At 46.5% G+C, this 21,119-nt stretch overlaps 1 protein-coding gene across 3 annotated transcripts in view; it reads right to left on the reverse strand.

Annotated features, from left to right (window-relative positions):
* The window catches only part of IQCA1 (IQ motif containing with AAA domain 1), a 692,773-nt gene that overhangs the window by 169,188 nt on the left and 502,466 nt on the right, over positions 1-21,119 (reverse strand). For all 3 annotated transcript variants that reach the window (XM_069225557.1, XM_069225559.1, XM_069225558.1), the window contains 2 exons: positions 5,456-5,520; positions 4,315-4,397 (listed from right to left, as the gene is read on the reverse strand). In XM_069225557.1, coding sequence (XP_069081658.1) covers positions 4,315-4,397; positions 5,456-5,520 — 148 coding nt within the window. The remainder of the gene's footprint in view (positions 1-4,314; positions 4,398-5,455; positions 5,521-21,119) is intronic.

Raw genomic sequence — 21,119 nt, forward strand, 5'->3', positions numbered from 1 at the left:
TCTTAAATGCTTCATTTTTATTGGTGCATATTGTGAAATGCCCCTCCTTTGTGTGCTGAGTTCCCTCCCCAGGCCATTTAACTAAGTGAACATTATTGTTGCCATCACACTATGTCACGTTTCCTCCTGTTGCAGCGTGTGATGGTTTCGGTTTGCCTTTATCTCAGCCTCGATCCTTTCTAGACATTCACGCAGGGAGCCAATAACTCTCACATTCATGGCGGCGGTGGCGCTTTGAATCGGCTTGCTTCTGTCATCTGTTTTACTTTTCATTTTCAAATTATGTGGCAAGAAAAGTCCAGTTAGGAATTTACAACGCTAATAGCTCTAACTGGAGCAAACGTGAGACCCATTGCATTGCATATGCTTGTTTGTTTGAAGTGTCTAAAATTATGACACATTTCTCTGAATTTCTCAAAATTAATGCATGAAATAAAGATAGCACAAGTTAGAAACAGTGATCAGCCATTGCCTCTGTATCTTTCTGACTTGTTTATTCTAAAGTTCCTGCATTAACTCAGAGAGATGCCAGGTGGTATGTTTGAGGTTTAAAAGTGCAAATGCAAAAAAACAAGCGCTTGGCTCTGAGGTGGCGCCACTGTTCATAGTAGGGCCATATCATGATGGGCTTTTCTGATGCAGCGCAAAGTGTCCATTTTATGCGACTGCGGTGCATAAGGTTATTTCATTTAACTCAATATTTGTCTGAGCTAGTGCTTTTATTTTCAGACAACTCAGCTGAGGAACTGAAAGAGGCAAACCTTGTCCAAGGTTTCCCAGGGATTTTACCTGAAAATAAGCAACAACTAAATAAATTAACTTTATTTACTTTATGCACAATAGATGCAAAAAACAGGTGCTCGGCACTGCTGTGGAAAAGCCCATCATGATATGCCCTTGGAGCAACCACCGTACAGATGCGCTACCCTGACATCTTGTGCAGGTATAGAAAAACCACGCATAATCTGCAGACAGACAGAAGGGGAGCCTACATGTCACTAAGACCACGCTGTCAGGAAATGGAAAGACTTCCTTACGGTTTCGGTGAGTTTCTAACATGTAGTTTCGCTGTAGGCAGGACAATCTGGCCCAACCTGTGCAAAGGCGCTGACAGAGAGAATTTATACATGCAATGCAAGTTAAAAAATCTATATAATCCATAGAGTATCTTCAGGCTCCCCTCAATCTCGGTTTTGTGGAATATTTGGTATGTGGCGCTGCCATTTCTGTCACCAACTTTGAGCAAGTCTGGCTTTTTAGCAAACAGTATGTTGTAGTATTTCCACCCTAACAGTGTAAGCACTGACTCAAAATTACCAGCATGCAAAGTTTTGTTGAGTATAAAGGCCAATCTGACTTAAGGTGTTACACATGACATTAGGTCACAAAACAAGCTTTGTTGTTGCACCCCTTCCCAGGTTTTTTCATACAGAGATGCATCAGCTGTCTATGGTTTCTCCAACCAATATGTCTTTGCTCTCTCTGGTATTTTTAGGTTTTACCAACCAGACAGCACAGGCTGCTTGTCTGCGAAAGACCTATTTTAAACTTATAATGGGTTTATAATGCTCTGGTTGCTTACCATTGGCTGGTTTATTGTCACTCGTATTTGCTTGCTTCCTAATGACTTGCCTTACTCTTCTTATGCTTGCCCCTCCTCTGCAGCATTGCCTCTTACCAATCCTTTTGACAGTCTGACTTGTATTCCCCCACTGCTTATATTTTGGGAAATACTTTTGTTTTTTATTGAGCACTACACAAGAGTCCATGTGATTGCCTGCTGTCTCCCTAATGTTCTAAATAACTATGATGTGCCGCACCCCCACCCCAGCATGTCTGTAAAAGTAGAGTAACAGGGATATTTGTGTAGAGGTATGGCTGAAGAGCAGACTTTAAGGGTTGTTTTTGTTTTACCTCCTGCTTTTCATTTAGTGCATGAAAGCACAAGCTTTGGCACACAAAGGCTTTGATGCGCTGGGGGGAGGGCCATCTGCTGCATTCACTCAGGTGGGGTCTTAGGCAGAAGGTTTAATTTGCACAATACTTCTCCTGGCGGCCCATAAATCTGCTTCTTAGACTACTACAGAGGACGAAAAGGTGGAATCCTCTGGAAAGGAAATGATGCTGGTTACATTCTGAACTTTCTAATTATTTTTAAATGTTATTCAGAGCTTCCTGAGTGGGAAATGTCTTAAACCATAAACCATGCCATTTGTATAGATTGAAAACATTCAGTTCAATGTACCTTTTACAGATACCATAAAATATGTATTTGCCTTTCCTTAAGTGTTTTGAAATTGTTTTTTTTTACTTTTCTAATTAATACTTTAAAGAAAAACATTGGCAAAGCAAAAAGCTTTCATTATAAAGGCAAGCCAAATTGGCTTTGCCAAGGTTTATTTCTCTTCTGCACTTTACTCTATTAGGCTCATCTGACCCTCATTACAATATTTCAGCTCTCTGGCGCTCTTACCCCTCTGTTCCTTATTTGTTTAGTTGTCTCATCTCATCCTCCACCCACCCCGACCCCCCGCACACTCTCTCCCCTTTGGTTTACCTCACTGGCTTGCTCCTCCTATCACACTGCAGCTGTTACGTGTTGCTCTCTGAATGCTCTGAAGGTTTGTCTTTCAATTTCTTCTTTTGGTCTCAGCTTTCTCCAACACACTTTCCAGTCCCATAATTTCTCTGCTCTCTTAATAACTTGTCTCCATTATGGACCTTGCACTCTCTCTCATCTTTTGTGCTTCCGTTGGCTAAGCTTTGTCCTTCCCTTTCAGGCTCTGCTCTATATTCTCTTTCCCTTGAATTATTTCCCCTCATTGGACAGTCTCTCTTCCCAGATTATTTTATTTCTTGGTAACTTTTGTGTAGCATCTACTTTACGACAGTAAGGCAGTGTCACTGCTCTGGACGTTTTTACACTGCAGATCGAAAGGACGAGGACCAATCACACCCTGTGACAGGACAGCCATGTAGGATGCAATGTGTTGCTGACTCTTGTGTACTCGTGGATGCTGTTGAGCTCTCCTGGTAATGGGGAGCCTCATCCCTGGCACAGGAAGACGCATAGCTGGGCACAAAGCATTTCAGCTTAGTGAATTGTCTGGCTCCACACAGCTTCAATACCGTATCAAGCGAGCGAGACCTCATGGGAAGCAGACAAGAGTGACATACCCCCATAGAGTGTTACTAAGAGCAGAGATGACTGGGAGCTCCAAGACGCCCTCTTCTGGAATTCTCAGACCAAACAGGATGCAGCCCTGCCTGAGATGCAGATAAACATGGGGGAATATTTACTTCCATGGTTTTGTCCATACGTATGTGTTGTATGTGCTTGTGTGTATAATTTTCTGTGTGCTTTGTATGTGGATAATTATCTGCAGGCTCATTTGCATGCACATGCCCTTGTGTGTGGTGTTTTGCTTGTGTGTCTGTATACTTATGTGTGTTTTACAAACAAGTAGGGCTTTAGTGAGTCCGCAAGTGCAAATACAGGCATGCACAAATGCTATTTCCAGGCATTAGCTCTTTCAAGTCAAACCTATTTGCTTTGCCAATGTTTGTTAGAAGCGTATTAGCATTTTTCCGATTTGGCTTTCACAGGAACTGGGTAAGGGCCTATCATAAACGTCGCCAGCCCACTAGTCGTTAGAGCTTTCCTTATGTGACCACGGCAAGGAGCTTTTCCTAGGCTGTAGACTTCAAGCACAGTAGCCTTTGGGCAAGGGGTTTCAGTACTAGCGTCTAACGCTTAGTGCACTCCAAAGATGAGACCACTGGGCTGTGTGTACACATACATGTTGGAGCAAGAACGCCCATTATACTTCAGAGCGTGAGTGTGTGTACATGCTGTAAGCAAAAATCACAAAATAAAGAAGCATTTCTCTCACAAAATGCGCCCCATTACACGGCGTAGTTTGCCTTTTCTTGTCACATAATTAGTCAATCGTGCCGCATGATTTGGTCCTCCCATGCTCCATAATTCTAATAGCCCTGAATATAGTCAGACTATGTGTACTCGACCACTCTGAGAAGGAGAGTTCCCCACTCCAAATGCCAATGTTTTCACCTGATCCGCTGCAGACCACATATCCCTCCCTCTTCCTGGCAGCTATCATTTCTGCAGCACCCACACCACCAAAAATGCTTCGGCAGAGATCCCCGAAGAGGGTGGCGGGGATTGGTGAGGCCTAAGGGAGAGTCAGGTGGTAATCATGTGGCCTAAGCTTCTGACACGTCACATATCTCACTGCAGTTACTTACACACTCAAGGCTCAGGAGGGGAGGTTGTGCTCGGTCTCCGGAACTCACCTATGTAATCGGACAGCCTCACATCCTGTGGCCGGATGAGCAGGCCTTCCTCCACCAGCTCCTTGTACAGGGAATCAATGGTTCTGCGGATCAAACAGAGGAGCAAGCGTCTGTAACAGTTGGCTCACCTCACCACCCCTAAGTGCTCCCTCAATGCTCCCAGTTCCAGATGTGAAAGGGGGTCGGGTTCCAGCTCTGAGATCCAGTGTCCCCATGAAGGGGGGGGTCAAGAACAGAGGTATTTGAAACTGGAGAGGTGTGGCGGCCTGCCCAGAATTATCTACCCACGCCCCGCTCCACCTGTCTGCTCCTTTATCCTCACCGGCATCATTCTGTTATGCGCACCCGGGAGCAAAAACTGACCGCGCCCATAAAGAAGAGGCATGTCAAACTGCTAGGCCACGCCCCTCTGCTCGAGCTAACAAGCAGGCCTGACTGCTTCTTTGGGGGCGCGTGGCTGTTCCCTTCCCGTCAAGGCACAGACAAGCTGGACAATGATAGCACGGTAACTCGAGGGCAAAAATATAACAGTCTTAGTTGTTAAAAATCTATTTACAGCACATTGTATCGGTCTCTATCAGGCTGTATGGGGCAGTTTATATCTAGATGAGGAGGGCTCGGTCACTGTGCTTTGCACAGACCCAGGCCACAAAGAAATGCATCTGGAGTGATTTAAAAAAAAGAAAAGAAAATGATCATGACCTAGCACAGGGGTGCCCAAAGTAGGTCTAGTAGGCCATGATCCTGTCCAGAATTTCAGGCTAACCGCTATGTAAATTATTTTAGTTTACATTTATCATGTCTACATTAAACTTAACTACGTAACTTATCATTCTGACAGGTAACGGCCCACCCTCTTGGACCTAATTTGGGCACCAGTGGCCGTCAAGACTGCTCCATAAAGGGTGGGGTTGGGCTGAATGGCTTATTTTGAATCCCCTGTGTCAGGACACACAGGAGTTAGAAATAATACCACTCCACTCCTAGGGCACAGAAAACAGCCCCAGCAGATACTTGTGTGAAGCATTTCCATGCTATATTATTAAAGGCTTTCTTCTAAAGATAAGGTTGCTCTCTACCCACACGCTATTTATTTCCCTGACCTTATGCTAGGATAAAAAATGAATAATCTCCCACTTACCTGTCTGCAGTCAGATCTTTTTCCTTCTTTTTCTTCTTTCCGCCTTTCTTTCCTTTCTTCTTTTTCTGGGAAGCAGAGATGAAGTGCGCGTTAATACCCCAGTGGCAGTAAAACACATGAACACAGCACGCGTGGCAGAAAGCCTCCAGGCTGCTTTACGTGAGTTCACGCGTGCATTCAGCTGAAATCACGGTTTTTGAAGGTGACATAGTCAAATCTAAAAATAAGTTACAGCTAGTGCTTTGCTACGTTATGCTACTGGCGCTTATACAGACACAATGTGCTTGCTCATAATCAGCATACTCCTTGGCAGTGAACATCAGTTCTGTTCCAGGTACACAGATGCACAACCTTCCTTCCGGCCTCAGCAGTGAGTGACACATGCCACCTCAAGTCAGTGTTAGAGTGGAGTCTTCCACCCGCCCTCATAGTGAGCTGCACTTGCTCTCAAGTAGGAATGCAGAGTGGAGTGTTCCATCCTGCCCTAGAAGAGGGCTGCGGCCCCTACAGCTTTCTTTTACTATTCTGTTCTCCTTTTGCTTGCAGTAACACTAACACATTGACAAAGGGTAATAGGTAAATCGAAATCATATACCTGCATTGGTTTCAAAACACCAACACTTTTCCTCCCTCATTTAGGGTTTTCTTTTAATAACGATTTCATGGAAGGGGGGCTTTCTGTCTGAATCCGTTTTTTGCATCTACGAACTACCAATCACCACCCTAGCATTAATTTCAGGCGAGAACCCGCCACATTGGAATTCCTGGCCAACTCTAACCAAATACCGTAAGATTCGGAAGACAAGATAAGGACCTATTTCATCATTTAATGCGTGTGAGTATTCAACCTTAAACGCACAGAGCGCTGTATAGTTTAGCGCAGAATCAAACCACAGCATGAGATACAACACAATGAAGTTACGAACAGCAGAGCGAGCCCTACAAAAATAGGGAAAGAAAGATTGAAGGTACTCCCTTGGTTAGCAAATTAAGGGACTTTATGTTTAACTCCCTTAGTTTTATGGCTACTTTTTATCTGGGCTAAATAACACGTTTGACACGGAATATCACTGGCCAGAAATAATGTTACAATTAGCTCTGAATGTGATGCTTGATTGCCAGTGTCTAGCGCCTGCACCGGGCTCAGTGTCATCCCCTTGTCTCTTAAAGCTAGTGGTGAAAAGGCCTTCAACACTGAAGACCCTCCGCTTTGTTAAGGCTAATGCTACGAAAGTGATGGTCTTTGGTTGTGATTTTATTGCAGTCAAAACATGTGAGCCCATTAACCCCAATTCTTATTACCAGTTTTACCTGCTCCTGCCTCCCCTTGCAGTAGGGTGCACGACGTGGGTGTCTTATTTCCCCTCTGCTTTTCCTATTAGCTCCAAAGTAAACAGAAAAGTGGTGGGTGGGATGCTTGAATTAATCTTAGCCACTGGTAATTACTCAGAACCGAATCCCAGTACTTTGTTTGTTGCCCACAATGCCACCCCCAGAATATACCTAGCTACATGCAAATCAGCCTTTATCCTGCTCCACTAGGAGCAGCCCCAAGGAAAGTTGGGATTCATACTGAGGTTCTTTCACAAAAAAGGCAATAGATTACAAAGGATCCCTGGATCTCAGTAAGAAATTTCAGGATAGAGTTCATGGAGGCACCGGTACAGGTAGGAGGACCAATGGAGTTGTTTTTGAGAAGAGCATATGGATTTGGTAGATTCTAAGGTTAATCAAATTTTGCTGAAAGGTGTGATTGTCCGAGTGGAGGACAGATTTAAGCGGTTTGGAAGTACCATTTTTCTGATCAAAAATAAAAACAAAGAAGGAGCCTAGTGGTACATTCGCTTCAGTTAAATAGCTTTTGATGTGTACAGGCATCTCTAGATAAAAGCCATCCATATGTCAATTGCTTCAAATTATTATCAGAGGAACACTTTTTGATTACTGTAAGAAAAGGTCTTTAGTAGACCTGGATAGAGTGGAGCATCTTTTGGTGTTTGGGAGTGTTGAATTGTCTTGTTTGGAAAGTGTCAGGATATCTGGTAGCTCCACAAGCGTTTTAAGACTAAGGTCATCATTAACAGCGGCCTAGACTTTAGGGAGGTAATATGTACAGCACCTGGTAGTACAGATGTATTGGTATTTGGTCCTGGTGTTATCATGAGATCATAAGTCAATCCCTTATAGCCCCATATGGAAAAGGGAAAAGCATGCAAAAATTGGTGTTTCCAAACCGAACATGTGAATCTGCATTTCCAATGTTTTACAGTAGACAGGTTATTCCATGTATAACCTGTACGCATTGCAAGAAATCAGAGGCATCCAGCTGGATTTCGAACTTGGCAACTGTTACTGAGCCCGATTGGGATTCGAGCTGCCCCATTGAGACACACTGATTTGTCCTGGTGATTTGGTCACAGGGATATGTTGAGCAGCACCCTCACATGGTCTGCTCTCTGTTCGGAGTAGCAACCTGCAGGCAATGATGGGGGGCTTTCTTATTTTCACTTCCAGATGGGTTAAAAACAAAGTGCTCCTTTTGTCCGAGTATGATCATTGCTAAGAGGTAACTGGAGCCTAGCACCAGTATACCAGTGCATTGGAGTGAACTAAAGGCATACAGCATGTTATCACTTCACAAGTGCTTAATGGAAGCTATGATTTGGAGGCAGGACCCTGACTTTGTTCAACCCTTGTATGTAAAAGATATGCACCCAATGTAAGAATGTCAGATGTATCTGAATATATGTGCTTTGAATAGCATTTACTTGTTGTTTTTAATGTAATCTGTTTTATAGCACTAATCATGCCACTGTAGGGTGTCAGGGCACTTTACATATCACAAACACATTATACAGACAGTAAATCATACACGTGTGTAAATCAATGTACAGAACATGTTACATAAACCAATGAGGGTCAAAAAGTTTAAGGGTCACATATCACTCCTACTAGTATGCATTAAATGCTAAAACAGCATAGTCTGGAGAAACATAACATTAGGCTTTAAAAGGTAATTCAGCTGTTAGTGTTGTCTGTACTAATAAAACTTTATTACTACCCAAAGGAACCCTATTTCAAAAACCTTAGAATAAGGAATGATTGTGAAAAAAAACAATAATATTCTACCTTATAAACTACCCACTGAGCTATCTATATAAAATACAAATCTGTGATCTGCATAGTACATAAGGTGCTATTCAGCAGGTACATTAACCCTCTATGCTACTTTGCGAGGCAAAACTATGACTGGGCAAAACACGAATCTCTCCAGCAAGTAGATTGACCGCCTGAGTTATCTTATTGTTATTATTATGCTGTGAAAATTGCTGGGCACAAAAAGATCTATGTAGACAGTGCTTTAAATGGCTATACAGAAATGCAGGTATTTAATTTTTTCGAGTAGCTGTTTGCTCCTGAGAAGTGGCAGTACTTTCTTGTTTAATGTATTGCAGTAGTGCTGAGAAGTGCAGGTATTCTCGCATTCAAATTAAAGAAGTCCAGGCACTCCGTACTGGACAGTGCCTGCCCATGTGAAGCATTGTCTGTAGACAGTGCCTTATGCCCATAAGATACTTTTAAATGCAGACTCTTATGACCAAGTAAGTAAACCAGAAAATATTCACTGTCACATTGTCCTTGTTGTAAATTTCTTTGCAGTAGGATTAAAAAAAAATATATATATATGTTGACCTTCAGACTCTGCTATTCCTGACTCTGCCCCTTGTGACTCCACCCTCCTTCTGCTGCCACACCTTACACCTTGACTGCCAATGTATGAGTTCCCAGAGTATTTTTTTCCATTTCCAGCACAGCCTGGGAGATTTGCCCCAGTCAAATATGCTGAATTCCTGCAGCTTGGACAACAGGAGCAGGGACACTGCAATCCTGTTATGCTGGTTTTCATCCTCAGCAGAATTTCGGAGCTATTCATGATGAGGGCCTTGCAGGTTACAGTGGAGCTCAATGACTGTGCCCTTTCAAAGTTGGCACCACGCTCTCTGGACAAATATAGGCCCTCATTCTGACCTTGGCGGGCGGCGGAGGCCGCCCGCCAAAGTCCCGCCGTCAGGTTACCGTTCCGCGGTCGAAAGACCGCGGCGGTAATTCTGACTTTCCCGCTGGGCTGGCGGGCGGTCGCCTTCAGACCGCCAGCCAGCCCAGCGGGAAAGAGGCTTCCACGATGAAGCCGGCTCGGAATCGAGCCGGCGGAGTGGAAGCTGTGCGACGGGTGCAGTTGCACCCGTCGCGTATTTCACTGTCTGCGCAGCAGACAGTGAAATACATGTAGGGGCCCTCTTACGGGGGCCCCTGCAATGCCCATGCCAGTGGCATGGGCACTGCAGGGGCCCCCAGGGGCCCCGCGACCCCCCCTACCGCCATCCGGATCCCGGCGGTCCGACCGCCGGGATCTGGATGGCGGTAGGGGGGGTCGGAATCCCCGCGGCGGTGCAGCAAGCTGCGCCGCCGCGGAGGATTCAATGGGGCGGCGGTACACTGGCGGGACCCCGCCAGTGGTGCCGGTCCGACCGCGGCTTTACCGCCGCGGTCGGAATCCCCATTGGAGCACCGCCGGCCTGTCGGCGGTGCTCCCGCGGTCCTCCGCCCTGGCGGTCAAAGACCGCCAGGGTCAGAATGACCACCATAGTCATATGTAACAAAGAGTTGCACCACGAAACAGAGCACATGAGCAACGCATCTCTTAAGTTAGATTTATCATACCAAGCAAGGCCACCTTGCATGGCTGTGTGTGTCTTGATAAATCTGGAGTAAGGCAGTGCAGCACAAATCAATGCATTGCGTTACTCTGCTCTGGGAAGACGTTTCATGGGTGGAGCATGGGTGTTCGCAAGCACCCACCCATGGATTTTGGCACAGTTCCAGATATACCATCAAAATGCATCAAAAACCTACTCTTCCCCAAATGAGGCGTAACAAGGAGAAATATCTTTATTTTCCTCATCAGTTCTAAGTTCTATGTGTGCTGCAGAATGCAGCACACATTGAAAGAGGAAAATGCCTCTTAGGATTGTTTTTGTGCAGGACGTTGCCCCTTCCTGCACAAAAATAATCCTGTTCACAATGTAGGCACTCTTACATCATGAGGCAAGGGTGTCTGCTTTGGCGCTAGGCAGCACATTGTGCGCCAGCACAGGGAAAATACAAGAATGCGCTGTACAATATTAAGTATTGAGCATTCCTGCCCTTTCCCTATCATGCAGTGCAGCAAGGTGACTCGCCGTGCTGCGTGATTTTTTTTTTTACAAATATGCCCCACAGTTTCTGAATAGCCAGATGGGAAATTGTGCTCCTCTCTCATTCTATCCTTAGTTGTATCTGGAGGAGGTAGGGGATAGGGGTGTGGGGCCTTAGAGGGGTTTAGTTTTGCTGCACATTGTGGCCCATATTTATGGGCAATTGGCGTAGGGCAGTGCTGCAAGTCTTCTTGCTGCGCTGCCCTTCTTTAATGTGAAACGACAGGAATGCACTCTATTTATGCAATACAGTGCATTCCTATTGCTGCCTAGCACCAACACAGGCACCTGGGCACCATTGGTACCTTACTGCACAAAAACAATCCCAAGAGGCATTTTCCTCTTTCTGTGTGTGATGCAGAATGCAGCACGCATGAGAAGAGGAAAAAAAGAGGAGAAATAAAAATATTGTGCCTTGTTACGCCTGCTCTGGGGAGGCGTACGGTTTTGGCGCCGCCCCAGGTTTACTTCATTAAGTAAATCTGGGGCAGTGTCAAAATCCATCAGTGTTGTGTGGGAAACCCCTCCGCAACGCCCATGGAATGCCCCCCTTGCACAGAGTAAGCCAACGCAACGACTTGTGCTGCTTTGCCTTACTCCATATCTATGAGGCCATGAAAAGCCACACAAAGCTTTGCCTGGCCTTATACAGGGAGTGCAGAATTATTAGGCAAGTTGTATTTTTGAGGATTAATTTTATTATTGAACAACAACCATGTTCTCAATGAACCCAAAAAACTCATAAATATCAAAGCTGAATATTTTTGGAAGTAGTTTTTAGTTTGTTTTTAGTTTTAGCTATGTTAGGGGGATATCTGTGTGTGCAGGTGACTATTACTGTGCATAATTATTAGGCAACTTAACAAAAAACAAATATATACCCATTTCAATTATTTATTATTACCAGTGAAACCAATATAACATCTCAACATTCACAAATATACATTTCTGACATTCAAAAACAAAACAAAAACAAATCAGTGACCAATATAGCCACCTTTCTTTGCAAGGACACTCAAAAGCCTGCCATCCATGGATTCTGTCAGTGTTTTGATCTGTTCACCATCAACATTGCGTGCAGCAGCAACCACAGCCTCCCAGACACTGTTCAGAGAGGTGTACTGTTTTCCCTCCTTGTAAATCTCACATTTGATGATGGACCACAGGTTCTCAATGGGGTTCAGATCAGGTGAACAAGGAGGCCATGTCATTAGATTTCCTTCTTTTATACCCTTTCTTGCCAGCCACGCTGTGGAGTACTTGGACGCGTGTGATGGAGCATTGTCCTGCATGAAAATCATGTTTTTCTTGAAGGATGCAGACTTCTTCCTGTACCACTGCTTGAAGAAGGTGTCTTCCAGGAACTGGCAGTAGGACTGGGAGTTGAGCTTGACTCCATCCTCAACCCGAAAAGGCCCCACAAGCTCATCTTTGATGATACCAGCCCAAACCAGTACTCCACCTCCACCTTGCTGGCGTCTGAGTCGGACTGGAGCTCTCTGCCCTTTACCAATCCAGCCACGGGCCCATCCATCTGGCCCATCAAGACTCACTCTCATTTCATCAGTCCATAAAACCTTAGAAAAATCAGTCTTGAGATATTTCTTGGCCCAGTCTTGACGTTTCAGCTTGTGTGTCTTGTTCAGTGGTGGTCGTCTTTCAGCCTTTCTTACCTTGGCCATGTCTCTGAGTATTGCACACCTTGTGCTTTTGGGCACTCCAGTGATGTTGCAGCTCTGAAATATGGCCAAACTGGTGGCAAGTGGCATCGTGGCAGCTGCACGCTTGACTTATCTCAGTTCATGGGCAGTTATTTTGCGCCTTGGTTTTTCCACACGCTTCTTGCGACCCTGTTGACTATTTTGAATGAAACGCTTGATTGTTCGATGATCACGCTTCAGAAGCTTTGCAATTTTAAGAGTGCTGCATCCCTCTGCAAGATATCTCTCTATTTTTGACTTTTCTGAGCCTGTCAAGTCCTTCTTTTGACCCATTTTGCCAAAGGAAAGGAAGTTGCCTAATAATTATGCACACCTGATATAGGGTGTTGATGTCATTAGACCACACCCCTTCTCATTACAGAGATGCACATCACCTAATATGCTTAATTGGTAGTAGGCTTTCGAGCCTATACAGCTTGGAGTAAGACAACATGCATGAAGAGGATGATGTGGTCAAAATACTCATTTGCCTAATAATTCTGCACTCCCTGTAGGTATTGTTGAGAGATTTGCGCCGCTGGAGGGTCAACAAAAGTGATGGTCCGGCGGTGGAATTCTCTCGCAAATAAACCCCTGTGAATCTGTCCTCTTTCCACTGCCTGTGTTCAAGCTCTAGTCGGCAAGGGCGCGCCCGGGTGGAGGGTGTGTGGGTGGTTGGCTGAGGGGTGAGCTGGAGAGAGAAATAGCAAGTCTTAGTAGGATCACGGAACCCTGGACTGGTAGAGAGCAGAAGGCGTCTCCCCTCTCCTCCTGCATCCCACCCCTCCTCCATTGCTCTTTGCGGTGTCACAGAAGGTAGCAGCTGTTTGGAAGACTCCGCATCGGGTAAGTGGGAGCCGGTGTGCGACAATGTATGTCTGCTCTGCTCGGTGACAAGACAGTCTCTGTGCTCTGACCTCCCTCGGGGTCAGAGGTGGAAAGAAAGCCGAGGATTCCTCGACAGGCCGGTGCCTCTCAAGCGCCGTTACGGAGCTCGGGCACAGTCTGCCATATGTCAGGCATGCCTGACACGCGATTGGCTCTACCGCAGACCTCCCGGCCCTCACAGGTACTCACTGTTAGGGAAACACATACACTCACCTGCCAGGAAACGCCAAAGGGCCCTTTAGGCGCTCTAATCATTCATACCTCATACAGGTTAAAGACCTTTCAGGCACTGACTTCCATTTTCAGCCCGTCTTCTCTAATAACGGTGTCTACCTGCGAGGCTGTTACATCACAGGGGCCAACGTTTCCGGCCCTTCAGCTGGAGCGAATCCTTTACAGTGGAATCCCTTTTCTAGGTCGTATCTGAATTTATGCTGAGTGAGGATGAAACGAGATGGGAAGAGGAACAGTGTTCTGGTGACGCTGGCCATAAAGAATGGGTCCTGCACCTGTCTGAAGGGCGGTCTGACAGGCAATGACTGACAGCAGGAAACTCCTTTAGCGCGAGGGGACTGGGGGCATATTATGTCCTAGGCCAGTGGTTCTCAACCTTTTGACTTCTGTGGACGCCCACTTTATCATTACTGGAACCCGGGAACCCCCACTGAATCATTATTGGAATCCGAGGACCTCCCCACTAATTCATTACAGAAAACTGGGGACCTAATCTGTAACTATTATTTAATTTTCTAAGCAGTCGCGGACCCCATGAGCAGGCTTTGCGGACCCCCATGGGTCCCCAGACCACAGGTTGGGAACCACTGTCCTAGGTGTATACATGCTTTGCTGCTGCGTATAATCGCTGTTGCACTGAATATTTGTAAGAAGTTTTTGTTTCTCTTCAGAATTCTCTTTAAAATCTGTGGTCTCGTGTCAATACATTTGCAAAACTCTGTAATTTAATAAAGTGTATAATGTTTGGCCGCCCAAAAAAAATCCTTCGGTATGTTCACTTTCATGGAGCAATACGAGACTCAATTGCATAATTGAACTCTCAGTGCAGCGCTGCTGAGGGAGCGGCGCCTCCTCCGCTAAGGCGAGGAGAGTCGCCTCACTACATTCAGTAAGAGGAAAAATAAAATGATAATAACGCAATGTTCTTATTTTATTTTTCCTGGGAGCCAGGTTAGGGTGGGGTGGGACTGGCTGGAGGGCTGGAGGAGGAGGGGTATGTGCACCATAAGTGCGCATGTCTGTTTGGCTGTCTGTGTTGGGCCGGCCAAACAGACATGCACACTTTGAATCTCTCCACCCGGCTGTGAGAAAGGGCACAGGCTCCCACTCCCTGTGTGAGCACCGAACCAGGCTGCTCACACCAATCACGGTGCTGCTGTCATGCTGGTGGCAGCAGCGTCGTGATTGTGTGGGTGCCTGGGTGCTGCTGGGAAGAGGACGAAGGGGAAACAAACACGTCTCTCAAAGGAGCAGGTAAGTGTTTTTTTATTTAATTCTTTTTTTAACCCACCCCGTTCAGTGGGAGCCACCACTGAGCAAGGGATGTCCTCCTGAGGAGGTGGTGTAACTTTCCTAGCAGCAGTCAGAGTCAACATGTCTGTGCAGCCCAGGGCCGGCTCTAGGACAGTGCAACCGGTGCCACCGCACTGAGCACTGACTTCAGTGAGAGAGTTGTGTTGGCAAATATATTATGGATTTAAAAGCACCCGCTGCAGTTTTCCTTGCCTCCAGTAATTTGCAGGCAACAACAAAAATGTAAAAATAACTCTGGCGAATAATGTTCTGCTTCGAAAGAGATTTGAGTTTTCTCTAGTAGGAGTTTTAAGGTGGCACAGAGGATTAATATGCCTGATGCAAAGAATGTGTACCATGCAGTTCACAAAGTCCATACAACTCAAATAGGTCACTGGGTTACTATCTTTCTCAGAGAGTTTGTTTTGTTACATGCAGTTTATAAGTTAAAATCCTAATATAGAACAGTAAGCTATTAACTGTCATCAAGGAACTGCATGCATACTGCAGGGTACAGGTTAGAGTGCTATGTTTTTTCCCCCAGTCTTTCATTATCCTAATGTTGCAAAAAGGGATCATTTGGGTCGAAATCAATTCTCACCATTAAACAGAACCCCCAACCATGACATTACATTTTAAATTCTGAGTTTGTGCTTCTCCAGACCAAGCAGTCTTAAATTGTCTAGCCTACCAGCATGGATGACATGATTTACACACCTATGACTGATTGTCTCTGTGCAATGTGTGTGGGATGTAAAGTGCTCTGACACCCAACACTGGTATTAGTGGTGCTATAAAGCTAATTAAATGCATCTGAGACAGAGTGGTTATGGAGACTTGAGAGGCACTGTTAAAGGGTTTTAGTGAGGGAATCTTTGGCGGAGGTGGTCATTGGTGGGGCACCAACAAGCACTATTGCACAGTGTGCCACCAGTGCTAAAGCTCACAGAAGCATGATGTTAGACTTTTCACCTTGGCGTGGTCTCCCTTAACTTTTTGCCTCTGTTCCCCAGGTTGTTGATGTGTACTGGACTCTGATTTTGCTGTCTTGTTACTCTGGGCACTTTACCACTGCTAACCAGTGCTAACGTGCTAACGTGCAAGTACTACCTTACAAAATGTGTATGTAATTGGCTTTTCCATGATTGGCATATTTGATTCACTAGTAAGTCCTTAGTAAAGTGCACTACAGGTGCCAGGGCCTGTAAATCAAATGCTACTAGTGGGCCTGCAGCACTGGTTGTGCCACCCACATAAGTAGCTCTGTAATCATGTCTCAGACCTGCCATTGCAGTGTCTGTGTGTGCAGTTTCAACTGTAAATTAGACTTGGCAAGTGTACCCACTTTCCAGGCTTAAACCTTTCGTTTTCTTACATGTCAAACTCCCCTAAGGTAGGCCCCGGGTAGCCCAAAGGGCAGGGTGCAGTGTATGGTTAAGGTAGGACATATAGTAATGTGTTTTATATGTCCTGACAGTGAAATACTGCTAAATTCGTTTTTCACTGTTGCAAGGCCTGTCCCTCTCATAGGTTAACATGGGGCTACCTTCAAATCTGATTAAAGTGTAGATTCCCTTTGGGAGCAAATGGACAAGTAGAGTTTGGGGTCTTTGAGCTCACAGTTTAAAAATACATCTTTTAGTGAAGTTGATTTTAAGAATGTGTGTTTGAAAATGCCACTTTTAGAAAGTGAGCATTTTCATGCTTTTACCATTTCTGTGACTCTGCCTGTTTGTGGATTCCCTGTCTGGGTCAGTTTGACAGTTGGGGTGGTTGCACCTCACACTAGACAGTGACACAAAGGGAGCTGGGGTGTAGCCTGCATATCCTGATGAGCCATCTGTGATAGGAGGGAGGGGAGGAGTTGTCACTCACACCTGAAAAGGCTGTGCCTGCCCTCATACAATGCAGTGTCCAACCCCCTGGTGAGTGTCTGGGGCCTGGCCTGGGCAAGGCAGGATTTCAAATTCAAGAGGGACTTTGCTTTGAAGTAGGCCTACTTCAAAGTAGAAATTGGCTATAAGAAGGGCACCCAAAACCACAAACTTTAGAACACTTCTGGAAACAAGAAGAACCTCTGCCTGGAGAAGAGTTGAAGAGCTGAGGAAGAAGAGCTGCCCTGCCTGTGACTGTGCTTTGTGGAGCTATGCTGCAGTTGCTGATACTGCCTGTGCTAGAGGACAAAGACTGGACTTTGTGTTGCTTTCCTTCTTGTGAAGAACTCTCCAAAGGCTTGATTTAGAGCTTGCCTCCTCAGGGACAGCAAAGACTTCTCTCTGCCAGCACCTGGAGTCTCTGGAGTGACTCCTACTCTGCCCTGTGATGCCCATCCAGTTCCTGGGACCTTAAAAGGAGAAGCTGGCAGCCTAAGAGGAGGAAATCCACGCACAGAGTGCCATGCGGGGAAAAGATCGACGCAAGTCCGATCTGCAGCTGAAGAAACGACGTGGCGCCGGCTCCGCGGCTGAAAATCGACGCTCGCTGGAAACGTGACCGAAGAATCGACACACGCAGCTGGAGAAACGACGCGCAACATCGCTGACGGAGGCTGGGAGATCGCAACCCGCGGTGTGTGGTTTTCGGATCATCGGGCGGCTGTATTTCCGACGCAAACACCGCTGGGCGTGTAAAAACAACACAAGGCCTGCCCGGACCCGAGAGTTCTGACCAGATCAACGCATTGCTCTCCTGCGGAGAGAAGGAACAACGCACCCCGACGCGCCCTGACCCAACGAAAGGAGAAACGACGCAAGGTCTCGCTCGTGAGTGAAATCGACGCACCGCAAGCCCTTTTTGATGCACATTCACCCGTGCAGGGTTATTTCTGATGCACCCAAGGTACATTTTCACGCTAACGGTGTTAATGTGTGTTTAAAACTACTGGAAGACTCTTTTTTGATTTTTAATTGATAGCTTGACTTGTGTATTGTGGATTTTTGTCGTTTTGGTCTTGTTTTGTTTAGATAAATATTTCCTGTTTTTCTAAACCTGTGTTGTGTCATTTTGTAGTGTTTTCATTGAGTTACTGTGTGTGTTGGTAGAGATACTTTACACCTAGCACCCTGAAGTTAAGCCTACCTCTCTGCCGAGCTACCAGGGGGTAAGCAGGGGTTAGCTGAGGGTGATTCTCTTTTACCCTGACTAGCGTGAGGGGCCTTACTTGAACAGGGGTGGTAACCTGACTGTCAACCAAAGACCCCATGTCTAACACATGAAAATAGCTCTTTTACCTAAGCGATTTCCAGATGCAAAGTGAAATGAAAAAAAACAGAATGATTCCAACCAATTGAAAGGTCTTTGGGAAACTTTGCGACTTTGACTCCGTTTAATATTTTTACACGTTGTCTGAAAAATAGTTATTTTTTAGCAAAAATTTATTTCACCAAAAGTCAACCGGATGAGACAAAAGCTGCATACACTTCTCATTTTGAATAGAGAAACTCTATCAAAGGTAACATTGCACAGAAAAAGGCTACGTACATTTCCATCTAGGGTGAGTTTAAGTAGAACCAAAATCAAGGCAATAGGATGTTATTTAGAGGTTAGAGAATGCAGGGCATACCTATCTATGTACTTTAAATAGGTTGATGGAACATTTGCCAATATATTGTGAATGTCCAACATCTGTCAAATTCCAAATGACTCCCATTGACTCTATTTTGCAGAGCACCCTGAGCTAGTAAGATGCCCACTTAGGCTCACTTTCTGAGTTTTTCAACATTGTACTCCCACAGGAGATGCGAGGCTGTGCAAGTCCAAGTTTGACTGGGTGCAGGAAGACACCTGGTAAAACCCAGTGCTGTCCCACACATTTTGCACCTGCTGACCCCAAATTTGTATGTAGGAAAGGGCCCAGTAATTCATAGACCCAAATATGTCTCCAGTTTCAGCTTAGAAAATCATAATGTCTGGTAGCTATGGGGAGGTATACAGGCCAGTAACTCTATATCGAATCAGTAATTCTGGTCACAATATCCCACCCTCTAGTTACCGACCATCTCTGAATGTGAGCATGAAAGTTACAGGCTCAGTGACTACAATGAGCACTGGGGTTTAGAAGAGAATGAATTGCTCAAGGTAAAGACATTGCACTGTTCCACATAGTTCCCTGAATAAGACCACCATTACTGATCGAGGATGAGTATGTCTGAATAATTGCTGATTCAATTTTTTCTTTTGTTTGGGATTTTTTTTTAAATATATAGACAATAGTTTCTCTGAGAGTGGCAGATGTAGTTAAAGGTATTTTGATAATTTACTAGTTTTACCATAACCATTTCTCGGTGGCCAACTAAGATGGCCGGCAGGACGCGTCTCCAGTGTGCTCCGCCATCCAGTAAGTTCTCCTGCAGGAATCCTGAGTGATGAAAGCCAGGAGCCCCCCGACGCAGGTGAGTGGTCCCCAGAAGTCATCGGCGGCCCCCTCCTGCTTTTTTGCCCCTGTCAGAGCTCCGAGATTAGAGCACGGAATCTGGCCTATTTGTACAGGTATGTCTGTGCCCTTGTGATGGGCCCATGGCTGCCCTGGGTGGCGGGCGCAGCGGCCAATCAGCCCGTACTGGGCGTTTGGAGTGTGTGGGGGGATTGATTGGGGCTACTCCTCCCCCCCACTGAAGTCAGCAGTGAGGTCGGCTAGGGCAGGCGTGGCTACAGACCCGCTCCATAATGAATCCCCTTGGTGAGGGAGGTGAGGGGGGCTCGTGTGCCCCTGTCTCTGGATTGCCTCAAGGTGTGGCGTCTGCTCAGGAGTGTTGGTGGGCCACAAGACGGGAGCAGGGGTGGTCGGGGGCCCAGGCTGGGTCCCGAGGGAGTGGCATGGGTTGGCGTGCTCCTCTGCAGGGCCTTCTGGTGGCTGGCGCTGAGGGAGGCCATACTGGGGCGCGACAGATGGTTTTGTGGCCACGGTGAGGTGTTTGTTTTCCTACCTCTGGAGTGTGTGCGGAGGCATGGAGGACTTGGATCTGTGCTCCTGTGCGTGGTATGCGCACCTGCCCACGCTGGGCTGAAGTGGTTGACACAGCGGCGCGGGCATTTGGGGGCTCCTATGGTGGACACTTGAACTAAACAGTGGATTTCAAGTGACCTGGTGGTAACATATCCTATTACCCCTCTGTGGAGGTAAGAGGGGGTGTCATCGGCACTCTGTGCTGTCACAATATACTACCCCTGCTCTGCAGCACAGAGACAGACTCGCACAGGACGGTCGGGTGAGGTGTTGGATGCGACGGCCACAGTGGGGGAGCCCACGCGTGCTGAGTTGCTAGCTACCATTCATGGCGCAAGAGTGGCCCGGGAGGCAAAAATAGAAACGGTGGCCGTGGAGGTGAACGTCCTGCGGGCTGACTTTCGCAAGGTATCTTACAAGGTCAAGGTGGCCAAGGGGTCTTTCGTGGACTTACAGACAGAGGTGGGTGAGCTGCGCACGCAGATGACTCAGGTCACATCAACAGTTGGGACATTAGAGGCGCGACTGGAGGAGGCAGAGGGCAGATCACAACGGAACAACGTGCGCCTCCTTGGCTTTCCGGAGCATGCGGAGGACTACAAGGTGGAAAGCTTTGTTGAACAATGGATCACAGAAGTTTTGCAGCCGGTGGGGTTGTCCAAGGTGTTTGTGGTGGAACGGGCTCACAGGGCTCTGGCTGCTCCTCCTCGGCCTGGGGCACCGCAGAGGGCCATCATTGCACACCTCCTGAACTATAAGGACAGGGACTGTATTCTACGAACCGCCCATGAGAGCGATAGGGCTGTCTTTGAGAATCACAAGATTTCCATCTTCCTTGACTATTCAAATAAGGTCCATTCTTCCCGCACAGGGTTTCTGGAGGTGAAGGCCAAGCTCTGAGCCATGAACATCAGATACATGTTGTTGTATCCAGCATGTCTGAAGGTGATTTCCGATGGTAAAACACAATTTTTTTAGCACCCTAGGGATGTCTGGAGGCAGCTGGAGATGTGGGATAAGGTTGGCCCGGGCCCTTCCGGGCAGTCTGGAGTCAGTTTGGCTCGCACTTCTCGAGTGGATGGTTAGGACTGGAGGAGGCATGGAGATGGCCTGTCACGGGTCTCTGCACAGCACGATGATGTCTCTGACTCTATCAGCAGAATTGAAATACAGTTGGATGCTACTATGGCGAGAGTAGATCCTGAGCAGGTTGTCGAACTGGCTGGTCCATTGGACGTGGAGGCTGGGCTGCTATCTGTTGATTATTGACTATGTGGGTCCCTGGAAGAGACTGTTTGTGCGGCTCATCCGAGGGCCCTGTGTTCGACATATGGCCTCTGCCCGGCATG

Source organism: Pleurodeles waltl, chromosome 3_1 (genome assembly GCF_031143425.1).
Source record: "Pleurodeles waltl isolate 20211129_DDA chromosome 3_1, aPleWal1.hap1.20221129, whole genome shotgun sequence".
Taxonomy (NCBI): domain Eukaryota; kingdom Metazoa; phylum Chordata; class Amphibia; order Caudata; family Salamandridae; genus Pleurodeles; species Pleurodeles waltl.